General features: G+C 38.0%; 1 protein-coding gene across 1 annotated transcript in view; it reads right to left on the bottom strand.

Annotated features, from left to right (window-relative positions):
- Positions 1-15,336, bottom strand: part of LOC117420721 (testican-3-like) — a 98,464-nt gene that overhangs the window by 51,871 nt on the left and 31,257 nt on the right. The window contains exons 3-4 of the mRNA XM_034034287.3: positions 10,656-10,695; positions 5,012-5,126 (exon numbers count right to left, since the gene is read on the bottom strand). Coding sequence (XP_033890178.3) covers positions 5,012-5,126; positions 10,656-10,695 — 155 coding nt within the window. The remainder of the gene's footprint in view (positions 1-5,011; positions 5,127-10,655; positions 10,696-15,336) is intronic.

Below are 15,336 nucleotides of genomic sequence, written 5' to 3'. Positions count from 1 at the left end.
TCTGTGATAGAGATTTGTTGCAGATGAGACACAGGTTTACCACGGTTTTCAGTGAAAGCAAACTCTTCCTCCCATTCTGGCTTAAAGACTCGTACTTTCATTTATTACTTGTGGAGGGTTTGCTAAATGCCACTGTCTCCACGAAACGAATAAGCACTTAATTCAAAATTATGAAACTGACTTTCAACTGACTTTCAAACACATCCAGCAATGCGCCAGCGAGCGGTGTCGAAAGCCATCATTTGATGAAATATCCTTGCAGTGAACATGCAGGCTCAAAGAAACAGAAGGGGAGATGACAAAAATAATAAACTTGTGTTTTCCTTTCATTTTTGTTTATTATTCTTTCCTCAGTTCATTAGTGTGCGTCACCCAGCATTTCACCGGGAGCCGCATTTGAATTGCTTGGGGGCCGTGGTTTGGCCACCTCTGGTATATAATATACTCATGTCTATCATGTAATCCATCTTTCTTCATTTTGAATTTTAACAATTTACTGTTTAATTGGTCAATATAGCTTCTATTTTAATTTTAATTTTAATGACACCCAGGAAATTAACTATTTATGTAAACAGATTTTAAACAATGATGTGCTGTAATGGGTTTTTATATTCAAAATCAGTAAGTAATTCTAGGCACACCTAATCACTAAAAAATGTTTGTCTGAAAAATAAATTCAGATATAGCCTGTTGTGGAACAATAATTGAAACTCTCTCTAGATGTATTCATTCTTTTTTACCCCCACTAAGTAAGGAGTAATGCCTTTTTTAAAAAATTAGGGTCCTGTGAGACAGCTGCAGAACATTCCCTTTGCAAATGTGTACAACTTTTCCAAGCAGCTCAGCATTTATAATCAATATGCATGGGAAACCATCTGACCTGCAGTTTAACATGAACGTGACAGAGCTCAACCAAACAAGTGGTGTAGATTTAGTACTATTCATTATGATAGAACCATTTACATATTCTTGAGGATGATGAAGAGGGGTGCGCGGAGTGTATCGAAGTATGTTATTTATGATTTTTTTTTTTTCAAATTTCCCTGTGAACTCGCAAAAAACACGAGTGCATGCACGTGTCATGAGCATAGTTATGTGCCTTTGTATATGTTGATAGAGCACAGCTGAGATGAAAGCAGTAGGAGATGCCACTTAAACCAATGACATAGAATAAACAAATGTATTATTGATATTTTATTTGTGCTAATAATTATATTATTTAAAAATGATGTCTCGTGTAACACAGCAGTAATACTAGGAAGATATATGTTTATATGACATAAAACAAGATATGTTAAATTAAAATTCATCAACTAAAATATATTTCACAGTATATAATTTGTATACAGTGGTAAGTAAGCTGTAAATAAAATGCATAGTGTAACAAAACAATGTAATACAATATGATACGCTATAGAAAAAGATAGTTGCATTGCAATGATCAGTAAGTATTTAGCAATGAATCATACTCACCATTTCTAGAAACAACTCTGTTCAGCCAAAAACACTTTAAAATGTAAGCACATTGTTGAGCTCACAGATGTTTACAAGCAGATGATCTTGTTTCCTAGGTGGTCAGTCAAACAGATTTCTTTAGATCAGTTAGCCCTTTTTTTAGGCAGTGGATTGTGGGATACTATTAAGGCCTGGTCACACGGGCGACTTTTGTCGACGGTAACAAGGGGACGACAGCTGTTGCTGGCTTGTCGCCTCGTGTGACCACCCTGGTCAACACCCCGGCGATGTGTCTCCCACTTTAGGACGATGTTCTATTTTCATGCGACACAAGGACAACATTTTCAATACCAGCCAATCACATTTGATAGTAGTTTCACATAATAAAATGGCGATGTGGACGCAGGATTTGGAAGTGAAGCTAATAATTACTTTGCATTTTTTTTATTGGAGGCCATCGGTTACTTTGTGTTTCCTTTGTTTCCATTTTTAATTATTTTTTTATAATAAATGAATACAAAAGACAATAAAAAATGTTATTTTTTGCTCACGAGATAAAAAATGAAAAGGTTGTAATGGTTGCGTTTTTGTAACAATTTACAAAAAAAATGACTACTTATTCACATTTTAGAAAAAAAAATGTCATAAGGTTTGTTTTTCGTGCAAGTTTAAAAACATATATATACACTGAGTGTACAAAACATTAGGAACACCTGCTCTTTCCATGAAATAGACTGACAAGGTGAATCCAGGTGAAAGCTATGATCCCTTATTGATGTAACCTGTTAAATCCACTTCAATCAGTGAAGATGAAGGGGAGACAGGTTAAAGAAGGATTTTTAAGCCTTGACACAATTGAGACATGGATTGTGTACTGTATGTGTGCCATTCAGAGGGTAAATGGTCAAGACAAAAGATTTAAGTGCCTTTGAACGGGGTATGGTAGTAGGTGCCAGGCGCGCCGGTTTGAGTGTGTCAAGAACTGCAACACTGCTGGGTTTTTCACGCTCAACAGTTTCCCGTGTGTATCAAGGATGGTCCACCACCCAAAGGACATCCAGCCAACGGCAGGCCAGTGGTCGAAAACGGCTCATTGATGAGGCCAAAGGAGGCCGACACGAATTGTGCAGAGCAACTGACTTGGTGCCGAAAGACCCGTAAAAGAATGCACAACTCGTCGTACCTTGACACGAATGGGGTATGGCAGCCGACGACCTAATAGAGTTCCACTTCTTTCAGCAAAACAGAAGAAACTGCGGTTGCAGTGTGCTAAGGAATGAAAACACTGGACACTGGAGGATTGGAAAAACATTGGCTGGTCTGATGAATCCCAGTTCCTGCTGTTTCACGCTGATGGGAGGACTAGGGTATGGAGAAAACCACATGAGTACATGCATCCATCATGCCGCGTGTCAACACTGCAGGCTGGTGGTGGTGGTGTGATGGTGTGGGGTGTGTTTTCATGGCACACACTGGCCCCTTGATAAAAGTGGAGCAACGTTTGAATGCCACAGGATATCTGAAAATCATTGCCAATCAGGTGCATACCTTCATGGCAGCAGTGTATCCATCTGCTAATGGATTTTTTCAGCAGGATAATGCCCCATACCACAAGGCTAGGATTTCCAGGAATGTTTCCACGAACATGACAGTGAATTCAGCTTACTGCAGTGGCCTGCCCAGTCACCAGATCTCAATCCAATTGAGCATCTGTGGGATAAGATGGAACGAGCTATTCGGAATAGAGATCCACTACCAGCCAACTTGACACAACTGTGGGAAGCATTGGAGTCAACATGGGCCAGCATCCCTGTGGAATGCTTTTGACACCTTGTAGAGTCCATGCCCCCAACAAATTGAGGCTGTTCTGAGGGCAAAAGGGGGTGCAACTCAATATTAGGAAGGTGTTCCTAATGTTTTGTACACTCAGTGTGTATATATATATATATATATATAATCTGGGCTTGAATTTCATTTTTGTGCGCTGGGGGGATTCCCCCTATGCTGCAGCCAATGAGGGGGTTCCAAAATTTTAGGGGGGAATGGCAAAAAAAGGCACTTTTGCATATAAAAAACTATATATATATTTTACTGCATCATCATTCACACTGGTGTTGCTTTAAAATAAGCTGCTTTCAGGAGACCTAACAGCTGTTCATCACTATGAGACAGAGCACTCTCCATTGCTTTTGCCATTGCCTGACGTGAAGTTTTTGCTGCAGCAGAAGAAAAAGGTGCTTTTTTTTTAAACCAGCGCTCCATTTCTTTTTTTTAACTCTTTACACTCAGACCTATTTCCGCCTGTTTTTCACGGTTTTCATTTATGTATGTTTAACTACTGGATAGTTTGTACTGCATGCATGTAACATATCAAATGAAAGGCCACAAAATATCCTTTCATAATATGTAAGTTGTAAGTATCAGACATACTATGTGGTAGAGATGAGAATATATGTAAAAAAAAAAAAAAAAAAAAAACATTTTCCAAGTTGCTCCCGCATATCTGCAACTTTCAGTGCCTGAAAATCCTACAGCTATTTTAAAACACCAAGCTGCTGTATTTTCCACCCAATTTAGAATGCCTGAAACGCTACAACAATCTCTAAAGTAGCGGGTGTCAGTGACAAAAGCACTATGAGCCGCATTCTGAGTAGTTCTGCTTAAAATAAAGAAATAAAAAAAGTAGTGCTGGATATTTTAAGTGCCGCAAGACTTCATTCTCTCGTACGTGATTCTCGGCCGCTATCTTTAAGCATTATAGAAACACTGCAGTATAAGTAAACAGTTCTGAAAAAAAAGAATACGATATTAAATCTATCTAGGTGTTGTTTTGCAACCGGTGATTTTCACTTTAACTCTTAAAACTCAGCTCCATTCATTTTAGCCAAAATTGTAGATAGTACTGTCATAGTCTTATGTTTTTGCCTATTGTCATTGATTTGCCCCATTGCCGCTGTACTTTATGCATCCAGGGCAGGTCAAACATTAGAAAAATCACACCTTGCTGCGATTATAAATCGGGCAGTGTGTGATGCCCATTCGCAAATATTGAGATGCGACGGTCATATCGGGCAGCGTGTTGCAGGCTTTAACATCACCCCATATTATCAACTGTTATCTGGCTCCTGTGCTTTATATATTCCTACGATATCTTTCTCACCTGAATCATAATTGTTATAACTTTTTTATTCACATTTATTCAAAGGCAACTGCAAGAATAAAACCTACATAAACAGTATTAATACTGGACATCAGATTGGCCCAAAACATTTTTTGGTTGGTAACTGTAACATCTGTTTGTATCCAAGTGAAAGCTCACAGAACCACTGTGTTTGGTGTTAACATCTGTTTATATTTGAAAAAAACTGTGTTACATTCCAACAAGCAGTTCTCAAAGTCTAATCATATGGTGCTACTCATAGAAATAACAAATATTGGTTCACAGATGTTTTTGACAAACAAGCAGTAAGCATTTTAATATTACAGTTCAGTTAGATCAAGTCAATTAGTTATAGCAAAATATAATAAACGTAATTGTATGAAAACTATTTTTTACCTTTGTGTCATCCTTCTTTCACTAATACAACGTGCTGTCTGGTAGTCATGGGAAACACACACCTTGTGGCTGCTACATTTGATTTGTAGACAGGGATCTTTGGCAGGGTCCAAACCTAGAAATTATTTAAGACACGAAAGAACAAAAATTAACCAACAGTTTTTTTTTTGTTTTTTTTTTTTACAATAACAGGCATTAAAATACAATATTTGGAGTGTGTGAACCTAAAAAAGTTCTACTTTGTGAACTTTGAACAAGGAAATGTTCGCCAAAATTATTATAAATATGTTACTAGTTCGGCCCTACTATAAATTCCACTTAACGTTTTGTATTGTGAATAGTTCAGAAACTCTTTCTCATAATCATAAAAGTGATTCATATAGAAGTTTTTGGTAACCCTATCAACTACACCATATCCCAAATTGCATCAAAATGTAACCCCTTGTTTAACAGCTGTAGCAGCAAAACTGCCACATTGTCTTACAATGGCTTGGTTTACATGAACTTGAAAATCGACACTACAGTCATGGCTGTGTGACGCTGTCACACGAATACATCGTGAAACAGCAAAAGGATTACAGATTAAATAACACTTGGCAGATTACAGTACTCTAAAGTACAGGATTAAATGCAGTAAAAAATAGGGGGTAGATAAAAGCAAGTAAAGAGCATTTAAAGAAGGGTGATAAGTGTCCCAGGGGAAAAACAGGGGAGTTCTACAGGTGCTTTCTGAAGAGGTGAGTCTTGAGGAGGCGCCGGAATGTGGTCAGGGACTGGGCAGTCATGACATCTGTAGGAAGGTCATTCCACCACTGCGGGGAGAGGGTGGAGAAGGAGCGGGCTCTGGAGGCAGGGGAGCGTAGAGGAGGTAGAGCCAGTCTTCTAGTGCAGGCAGAGCGGAGATGTCGAGTAGGGGTGTAGGGAGAGATGAGGGTCTGGAGGTAGCTGGGTGCAGTCTGGTCAAGGCATCTGTAGGCTAGTACAAGAGTCTTGAACTGGATGCGAGCGGTGATCGGGAGCCAGTGGAGTGAGCGGAGTAGTGGAGTTGCGTGGGAGAAGCGAGGCAGAGAGAACACCAGGCGAGCAGCGGAGTTCTGGATGAGCTGGAGCGGACGGGTGGCAGGCGCAGGGAGGCCAGCCAGGAGGGAGCTGCAGTAGTCTAGGCGGGAGAATACCAAGGCCTGGACCAGGAGCTGGGTGGCGTAGTTGGTGAGGAAGGGTCGGATTCTTCGGATGTTGCTCAGGAAGAATCGGCAAGTGCATGCCAGAGTGGAGATGTGCTGGGAATAAGAGAGGCCGGGGTCCAGGGTGACTCCGAGGTTCTTAGCGGAGGAAGAGGGAGAGAGTGTGGTAGATTCCAGAGGAACAGAGATAGAGAGATCAGAGGAGGAGGGAAAGAAAAGGAGGTCAGATTTAGAGAGGCTGAGTTTGAGGTGATGCGAGTGCATCCAGGAGGAGATAGCAGACAGACAGGCAGAGATACGGGAGGGGATGGTGGAGTCAGAGGTGGGGAAGGAGAGGAAAATCTGAGCATCATCAGCATAGAAATGGTATGAGAAACCATAGGATGCGATGAGAGGGCCCAGGGAGCGGGTGTAGAGAGAAAACAGGAGAGGACCCAAGACTGACCCTTGGTTGCTCCACACCAGGTTACCTGGTAAGTGCGGTTTGAGAGGTAGGAGGAGAACCAGGCCAGAAATTCCCACGTCAGCGAGAGAGGATAGTAGAATAGAGTGATCGACAGTGTCAAAGGCAGCAGAGAGGTCGAGGAGAATTAGGACAGAGGAGAGAGAGGCACTTGGGCAGAGTTTAGTGAGTTGGTGACAGACAGGAGGGCGGTTTCAGTGGAGTGAGCAGAGCGGAAGCCAGATTGGAGAGGGTCGAGCAGAGAGTGGTTGGACAGGAAAGCAGAGAGCTTGCGGTGTACAGTCCGCTCGAGGGTTTTGGAGAGGAAGGGTAGGAGGGAGACAGAACGGTAGCTCTGGAGGGAGGTGGGGTCGAGGGTAGGTTTTTTGAGGAGGGGAGTGATAGAGGCTTGTTTGAAGGCAGAGGGAAAGAGACCAGAAAGGAGAGAGGTGTTGAGAAGGGAGGAGATGAAGGGAAGTAGAGCAGAAGCAGCAGCTTGAAAGAGGTGAGTGGGGAGGGGGTCCAGGGCACACGTGGTGGGTTTGTGACCCTGGCGCAGGGAGGAGAGGTCAGAGTCTGAGAGGGGCGAGAAGGTGGAGAAGGAGGGTGAGTTAGTTGGGGATGCAGTGGGTATAGGGGTTGGAGCAGGAGGGGGTGCGGGGGAGGGAGAGTTGTTAAAGTGTTTGCGGATATCTGAGATTTCAGAAGAGAAGAAGGAGGCAAAGTCATCAGAGGAGATAGAGGAGGGGGGGGGGGTTTAGGAGGGAGGAGAAGGTAGAGAATAGTTTACATGGGTTGTTAGTGGAGGCTTGGATTACAGATTGGAAATAAGTACATTTAGCAGAGGAGAGAGTAGAGGAGAAGGAGGAGAGGAGAGTGCGGTAAAGGTCTAGGGCAGCAGGGAGTTTGGTTCTCTTCCATTTCTTTTCAGCAGATCGCAGACAAACTATCGGATACAACTCAAAAGTTTTATTCAAGCACATCATATCAAACATCTGCACAGCCGAAACGCCATATTTAAATGAACAATTAAACATAAAAGGGTTTATTTTCTAACTTGCCACATATAAAGCACTACTTTAAAAAATGTAAAACTATAATAAAATACACATTTCAAAAGAAACTAGTGTGTAAACAGGTATATGCACATACAAAACTGTAAAAACAAAAGTAGTTTTTAGAACAAAAGTAACATATGATTTATCTTGCATGTGTGTCACTCGCAGCACAGAATCCAGGTTTAGCTGCTGCAGCCTGTTGCTTTATGATTGAAATGTTTCTGCTGAAGCGCTGTGGCTCGCTTCAAGATGAAATCTCTCTTATCTTGAACAAAACGGAGGAATTGATGGCTGCCACGTCCAGTAGAGATAACAACAGGCTTATATACATATAAAAATTTGAATATTGTATGTTATATTCAAAATAAAAACATGTATTGTAAAAGGCAGTTCCAGTGTTCCACAAACACACACACACACAAATATAAATTCTAAGTAGTAAAACTTGTAAAAATTATATTTTATATAATTGTGTGTGTGTGTGTGTGTGTGTGTGTGTGTGTGTGTGTGTTGGAGTGGTAACCAGACAAACAAGCAGTTAATGCGCGGCATAATACAGAATGTGTGCGACAACACGTGAATTCATTTCTCGTTAAATGTTTGGCAACGCATGAAGCTCTCCTCACGATATTCAGAGTCGTTCTTTTCCTACTTAGTAAGCAGATACGGACATTTAAATATCCCCTCCCCTAAATGACTGTGAATTGAGTCATCTGCACTGGTACGGCCGTTTTTTATCCTAAATCAGAACTGCATAGCAACGCATTTCCTGAAAAGTGCAGCAAACAGGTTGTGAGGAAAACTGTCATGACTTGTGCATGTAAACGCTGCCAATTATGTTTTTAAAAAGATAAAAATGCAGTATTATATAAAAAGTTCTGACACCAAGTAATACTTTGTTATACATATCAGTAAAATGTCTGTATACAATTCCCAATCCATTTTCAAAAAGACCAATCAAGATTGTTTGTTGGAATTGCATTTAAAAGTCAATTTCACTCTCAGTATCTGACCTGAAATCAGCAAAGCAATGCAGCTACTCCACTGATGTTTCATTTTTTATGAGCATCTCACTAACTTTGCATTTCAACAAAATATTAATATATTAAAGGGTGTAGATATGTTTTTCATTATTTAATTTCAATGAATTTCAAATTAATTGTATGTATAATCTTACAGAAATACAGTATAACAGCAGGGCACGACTACAAAAAAAAAAAAAATTACTAAAGTTTAGAAAAGTGGTGTTATATTTAATGTATATGTAGTTATATTCACAATTAATGTAGATGTTGTGATACATACAAAGGGGAGAAGTTTGAAAACTTAACACCGGAAGCTTGAAGGCATTCACTTACATCATCGAACCAAACCTGCAACCCTATTCAATATTAATCTTCAATATTAATCTTATTAATCTGATTAATACTGAAGTGTCTTTCCCAAAAACCCAAGTGAGAACTCAACTTTTTCACACATTCTCAACAGGATGTGTTTGGGAAACACTAATCTTCATGCCTGAAAGTTGTGTTCTCCCAGCGGTGTGTTATAAACTTCCATGAAAATACATGGCTACTGTTGAACTCAAGAAGACAAGTAAAAGTCTGAGACAAATAATGTGTATACGACTACATCAATACAATCCACCCCTGGTAGGCTTGTCCCTGTGTGTCTTTGTGGGAATTATATTTCTTACAGATGACACCTTGCTGAAACAATATTAGTTAGAAAATGTATTTATCAAGAAAATCATAAAAATGCAAGTTACAAACATGTTTTCAAAAAAACATTAGCTACAGAATAAATGTTCACTGTTGTGAATAGAACATGATGTTTGTCCTGTAAAAAAATGTGTGAGCTATATTTGTGGCATGTTATTTCATTCCAACCTGTATGCATGTGAAGTACCATTTATTGTAAACTGTTACTAGACATGTTTATAGAAGGAATTTAAATTGACTATAATATAAAAGGCTTTACAGGGAAAGTAGTTAACGTCAATAAAAGTCCTGTGGAGGCATTCAATCCTATTTTCTTTTTCAAAAGGCAGTGTTGTGTGATGCACTGACATTACGGCTATTACTCACTTGGTCAGCATTTCTGTATAATTGGGTGTTCTGCTACAGCTGATCTGGTTGCTGGCTGCAGATTAGTTAGAGTGTAGCAAGCAGTATTGTCTGATGCACTTCCGTCACAGATACGACTAAGGTATTGTAATACAAGTAAAAAAAAAACTCATACAAACAATAGAATAGACTGCAGAAGTTTAAAAGGGAATACTGCACTCAATTACATTTGAATAATACATTACAAAGCAATGACATCTGAAGTCATCTTCATTTGTACTTCACAAAGCTATTAACTTACTTTGTAGAAAGCTGTCTGCAGTGTAAGATTTTCTGTGACTAAAAAAATCCAAATGTTTAGGACAGTATGAGAGCAGATTGGGACCAGTGTCTTAAATCAACCCTTAAGGGAAGCTGCAAGGTTGGCAGATTTACAATCTGGAAAGATCCTTGAAGGTTAGCAGGAAAAGTACAAACTCAGTGTCAGTGAAGTGAAGAAGATTATATTTTTTCTAAAGGAGCATCATAGTAACAAAGAGTGATTATGTTTTAAGATGGTCTTGGATGAGACTCAAATCAAGCACAAAGAAGCTCCAATTAAAATGCAGAAAGGCTTCCGTTTTGTTTAGATAGCAGTTTGAGTCAATACTGTAATTCCAGGGATCAAACCATGTTTATTTTACATTCCATTATTAGCATTATTAATTTTTTAATCTCAGAAAATTGTATCTTTCTGTGACTCTTAATGTGATGGGTGGGGATCGACAAGCAGAGGTAATACAAATAGTCAGCAGTCAGTTATGTTATTTAGATCAATAATAGAAAATACATGTCAATGAATTAATTTATGTTAAGAAACTCAAAAATTATCTAGTATTGAAATTAGTATCTTACCTTGATCAAAAGGTTTTCCAGGGTTCCAGGTTCCGGGTTCCTGAAAAAAAAAAAAAACACAACAACATTATGAGAGAAAGGCACTTTTTTAATAATTGTTATACACCATAAAACAGAAACATTAAAATTATACAAACCTCAACTTCCTACACAGCGGGGAGCAGCATTGACAAGAAAATAAAAACAGTGTAAATAAATAAGAGAAGTAACAAAACATTTTACAATTTAAAATACAGTTATATATACACAAGTGACATTTGAAATGTATTTCGGCAGGATATATTCTTGTCAACTAAACACATTGCATAGTCCAACATTTCCAAATTACAATACCATCACAAATATTATTAGACTTTTTAAATTATGACATGGTGTAGGAAGCAAAGGTAAATCCCTGGTATTGTATATAGTGTGAGATTTCATCAGTCATCAGTTGCAACATTAATCATGTCAAATAGGTACATAACAATCCTATTGGATAATCAGTTCATGACATTCAAATTTCTACATTGCATTACCCAAAGTTAAGTTAAAATGTTATTGTTTTAATGTTAGACTGATACAGGCTTCATACATGCCTGTTAGAAAACGAATACTATGACTAATACTATTACCATATAGTTTACAGCACACAATTAGGCCTTAATTAAAATGATCTAAACCAAATGCACGCCACTGGATTTATATACATATCGAATATAAATGCTTTTTTTTTTTTCCTGCATTGAAAGTTTCCATATTTCTTAAAGCCCAGATAATCATGTGCATTTTTTCAGAAATTACCAAAATAGTAAAAATGTATTGCTGTAAGCTGGTAGGTAACACTATGCTTGCTTTTTTATGTTTTATGCTTGGTTTGTGCCAAATTAGTAAATCTTAGAGCTGAGCAAGTATCTATAGAACTGCTTGTCCAATTCTGATTGAATTAGCTAATGACCTTCTTTAGCACAAATTATTGAAGAGTCTCAGATTACGGGTAATATTAAGATCTGTCCGTCTATTATTTATTTCTTAGCAGACGCCCTTATCCAGGGCGTCTAAAAGGCACACAAGTGTTTTTACCTACAAGCACTAATTTAATTGTTTAGAAACCTGGTTTAAACAACAGCATACTTTCAATGCCAAATAGAAACAGTAAATGTGCCTATATACTTAACAGTAACTGAAAAAAATCTAATTATTAAGTTGTTAGGATATAATAAATAGTGTAAGGTTATCATTATTTTCAGAAAACATTAAAGGGCTGCAGCACACTGTGGCAAAGTGGTGAGTGAATACAGGTGAGTGCAGTGCAGAGCGGATACAAAACAGACAGACAATGATTTCCAGGTGCAAGGGTGTTTACTGATTTAATTAACAATGTCCAGAGCCTTATGGCAAACACCTGTAAATAATAATGTTGGAGTGATACAGCGGCGGAATAAATTGTTGTGCCATTTAAGTAAGGATACTCTGTTCCCGTTACACAGTGCTCTCACAGGTCGAGAGGGAGATCTAACACCAAGCACCATTCGATCTCTGTCACAACACACATGGACTTTGTAACATTTTCATTACTTATGGTTCTTGACAGAGATAATTGACAGAGAGGTGGGTGCCCTTGATTACCTAGCTCTGCTATTGGCTAAGGGAGTACATGGGCAGTGGAAATGGCATCTTTAAAAAAAAAATGCAAGGCATAGAACTTAGGGGTGTAAATCGTTTAGAGTTTAAACGTGTGTTAAGTGTCCGACGTTTTTAATTTTGCTTGACACGCGGCAATCATTTTTGCGGTTTTTGGTTTTAAAATGTAATTTTCTGCAGTTGTGTAACACATATGGGACTGTGCGTTCATGTGCCTTTCTGTCCGTATGTATTAAATATTCTCACAAAGCATGAAATGCGGGAGTGCAGAAACAAAGGAGATTACATTATACCTAAAAGCCCTGGGAGCAGTCACATTGACGGCCACACAGAAAACAATTGTATTGTGATTATACAGAACGGTATTTTACTTTATTATTTTTATTTACTAGCCTGCAATGTGCTTAGCTGTAATTAGATTAGTCTCTGCTCTCTGCCTGAGAGAATGACTGACAGTCTATTGTTTTTCAATCAGCCTTTTCAAAAGCTGGTGCCTGCTTGCCAGCTGTGCTGTTTTGGTCAGTCAATTAGCATCGGGTCTAGTGAAAATAAATACCAGAGACCGTTGAGTTTTACAATGCAAGAAAATATGGAGTTGATGTTTTGGATCAGATGGCACAGAAGTATTCCATGAAAGCTGGCTCCCGACAGTGGCCTTTTCAAGTGTTTTGCTACATACTGGACCTAACAGCCATCAACTCCTGGGTACTTTACAAAGAATGCACAGAAAAGAATTTACCAAGGAGAGAATATATTTTACAGTTAGCACAGGAACTTCGCAAGAAGCATTTGGAACAGAGGGAGATTACCAAGCCGCGAGACTCCAATGCCAGGCTGGCAAGTGCAATAAAAATAAAACTTCGGGCAGCTGTGCCCTGTGCAGAAAGGCGGCGTGGAGAAGTGCATTATCTGTGTTGATTGTGAACAGCCTTAGACTCAAGGTAAAGGAATACCATTTTGTCGAAAAAAAGAAAAATAAATTAGACTTTTTTTATAACTTCTTGTACTGTGCGCTTCTGTAAAATGTTTTCTTCTAAGTTTATTTATCTACGTTGTTCAGTTGCTTTTGCGCATCTGCTAATAAACCGATGCTGTTGAAAAGTTAAAAATGTCCAGCATGCTTTTGGTCATGTGACTAGTCTTCTATTGAAGCTTGATCTAGCGTGGAGGAGGTAGGGCCCAGACATGCAAGCGAAATATTAGGAAATGCAATAAAATTCAGGGTGAAAACATAACGCGGTTAATTATTGAGACGATAACAAATGGCATGCAACTAATTTCAATTGTGGAGAATACCGGATTCAATTTTAATGTCTTTTGTTGAGCCAGATTACAGAAGTGTTGAACTGTTTTTTTTTTTTTGCTATTCTGTGATGTTAATATGTTGTTTTTTTTGTAAACAGAAGATTGCTTCCATTTTATGTTTATTTTTTGTTCTTTTTTTTTTTTACTGTTGTCAGTCAGACAAGTTCAAACTATTGCTATTAGTAAATTATTATTTTTTAAATGGAATATTGATCTTTGAATTAACGTGATACTGTACTTGGAATAAAGTCAGTTTGGTGTGAACATAACTAGTTCTTGCCTCTTTTATATACAGTAAGTAGGATAAACTTAGCGATTTGGATTTTAGCACTTTTTGAATAATTAGACTGCACTTCTGTAATAATGCAATTAATGCTCGCCCTCTAATCAAAACCGTACTGCCGATGCTATTATTATTTCATATTGCTTCACTGTTTTCATACATTTATTTATATATAGGGCTTAATTTAGTAATTTATTTGATTTAATTTAGTTTATTTTTTTCTGTCAAACAACTGGGCTTTTAAATAGGCCAAGCCTTCGTTTTTCATTACAAGCAGAATGTACAAACAAGATCGCCACATGTTAATAAGCGACTAATCTTTATTAAAGCTGTAATGAAAAATAAAGTGCTATGCTGGACACATTATCACAATTGTTATGACAAGTAACTGTTTAAATTAATAAAGATAAGTCGCTTCGGCATTTAAATGAAAAAGACTTACGATTTAAAAGCCCATTTTGTGGTTTCACAGAAAAAAAAAAGTAAGTTAAACCGATTTTACTATTAACGCGTTTCTCAGTTGTGATTGAGATACACAAATGGATTAACAGGTATCAATTGCATTTTAGGAGAGTAGAAAAGCCGACGTAAAATACCTATTTATAGACATATATGCAGTAATTTATAAAAAAGCTATTTATTTTAAAATGCTCAGAGCCCTTGCAGGTAACACGCTTCCCCCAAGATGGCCGACTTCCGGTTTTCTCCTGCTGTCGAGACCGCACATTGAGGGGGACGGATACTGGATACTACCCCCTTTGTTTTTATTTTAATGTTTAAATGTTTATATTTTTAAAAGTTTAAACATTTATTAAATTAGACGGAATCTAGCACCCCTAATGGAAGTATTTTGAAAAACTGAACGAGACCACCGTGCAATGTAATCTCCGCAGTATTTTGTATCCTAAATCAAGGAGTTAAATGCTCAATCATCCAAAATGCAAGCACCCATGTGTTACTTTAGAAAATACAGAATATGGTGAAAAACAAACAAGCATTGCATCTTTTACTGTGCGCAGTGATCGGCGATGTGATGCGTCTCGGGCTGCAATTTTTAATTTTTTTTAAAGTTAACTTTAATTTGGATTTTGACTGCAAACTACCCAGGCAACGTTAAACATTTTACAGCATAAATATTATTGAGCAAACATATTTTGTTGTGCTTTGTTAATAAGCAGTAGTGTGTTTTATACGAGTCGTCAAAAGGGTGTTAAAAAACCTCTTTATAAAGTTCTGCGTTTTATAGTTAAAATAACACTGCAACCTAAATGTTTAATTCGAACAAGTAATAACATTCATAAAATAATCTGAATAGTGCAAATATTGTAACCTGGCCAAAATAGAAAATACATTCCAACCTTACAACAGTTTAACATTACTACCAATTGCAACTAGCCATTAGTACTGACCTCAGATGAATCTAAGTCAAGTTACTTTGTTTATTTAATAACCTGTAAATAACTCAAAACA

This window comes from Acipenser ruthenus, chromosome 1, assembly GCF_902713425.1.
Source record: "Acipenser ruthenus chromosome 1, fAciRut3.2 maternal haplotype, whole genome shotgun sequence".
Lineage (NCBI taxonomy): Eukaryota > Metazoa > Chordata > Actinopteri > Acipenseriformes > Acipenseridae > Acipenser > Acipenser ruthenus.
This window is presented reverse-complemented; position numbering and strand designations above follow the sequence as displayed.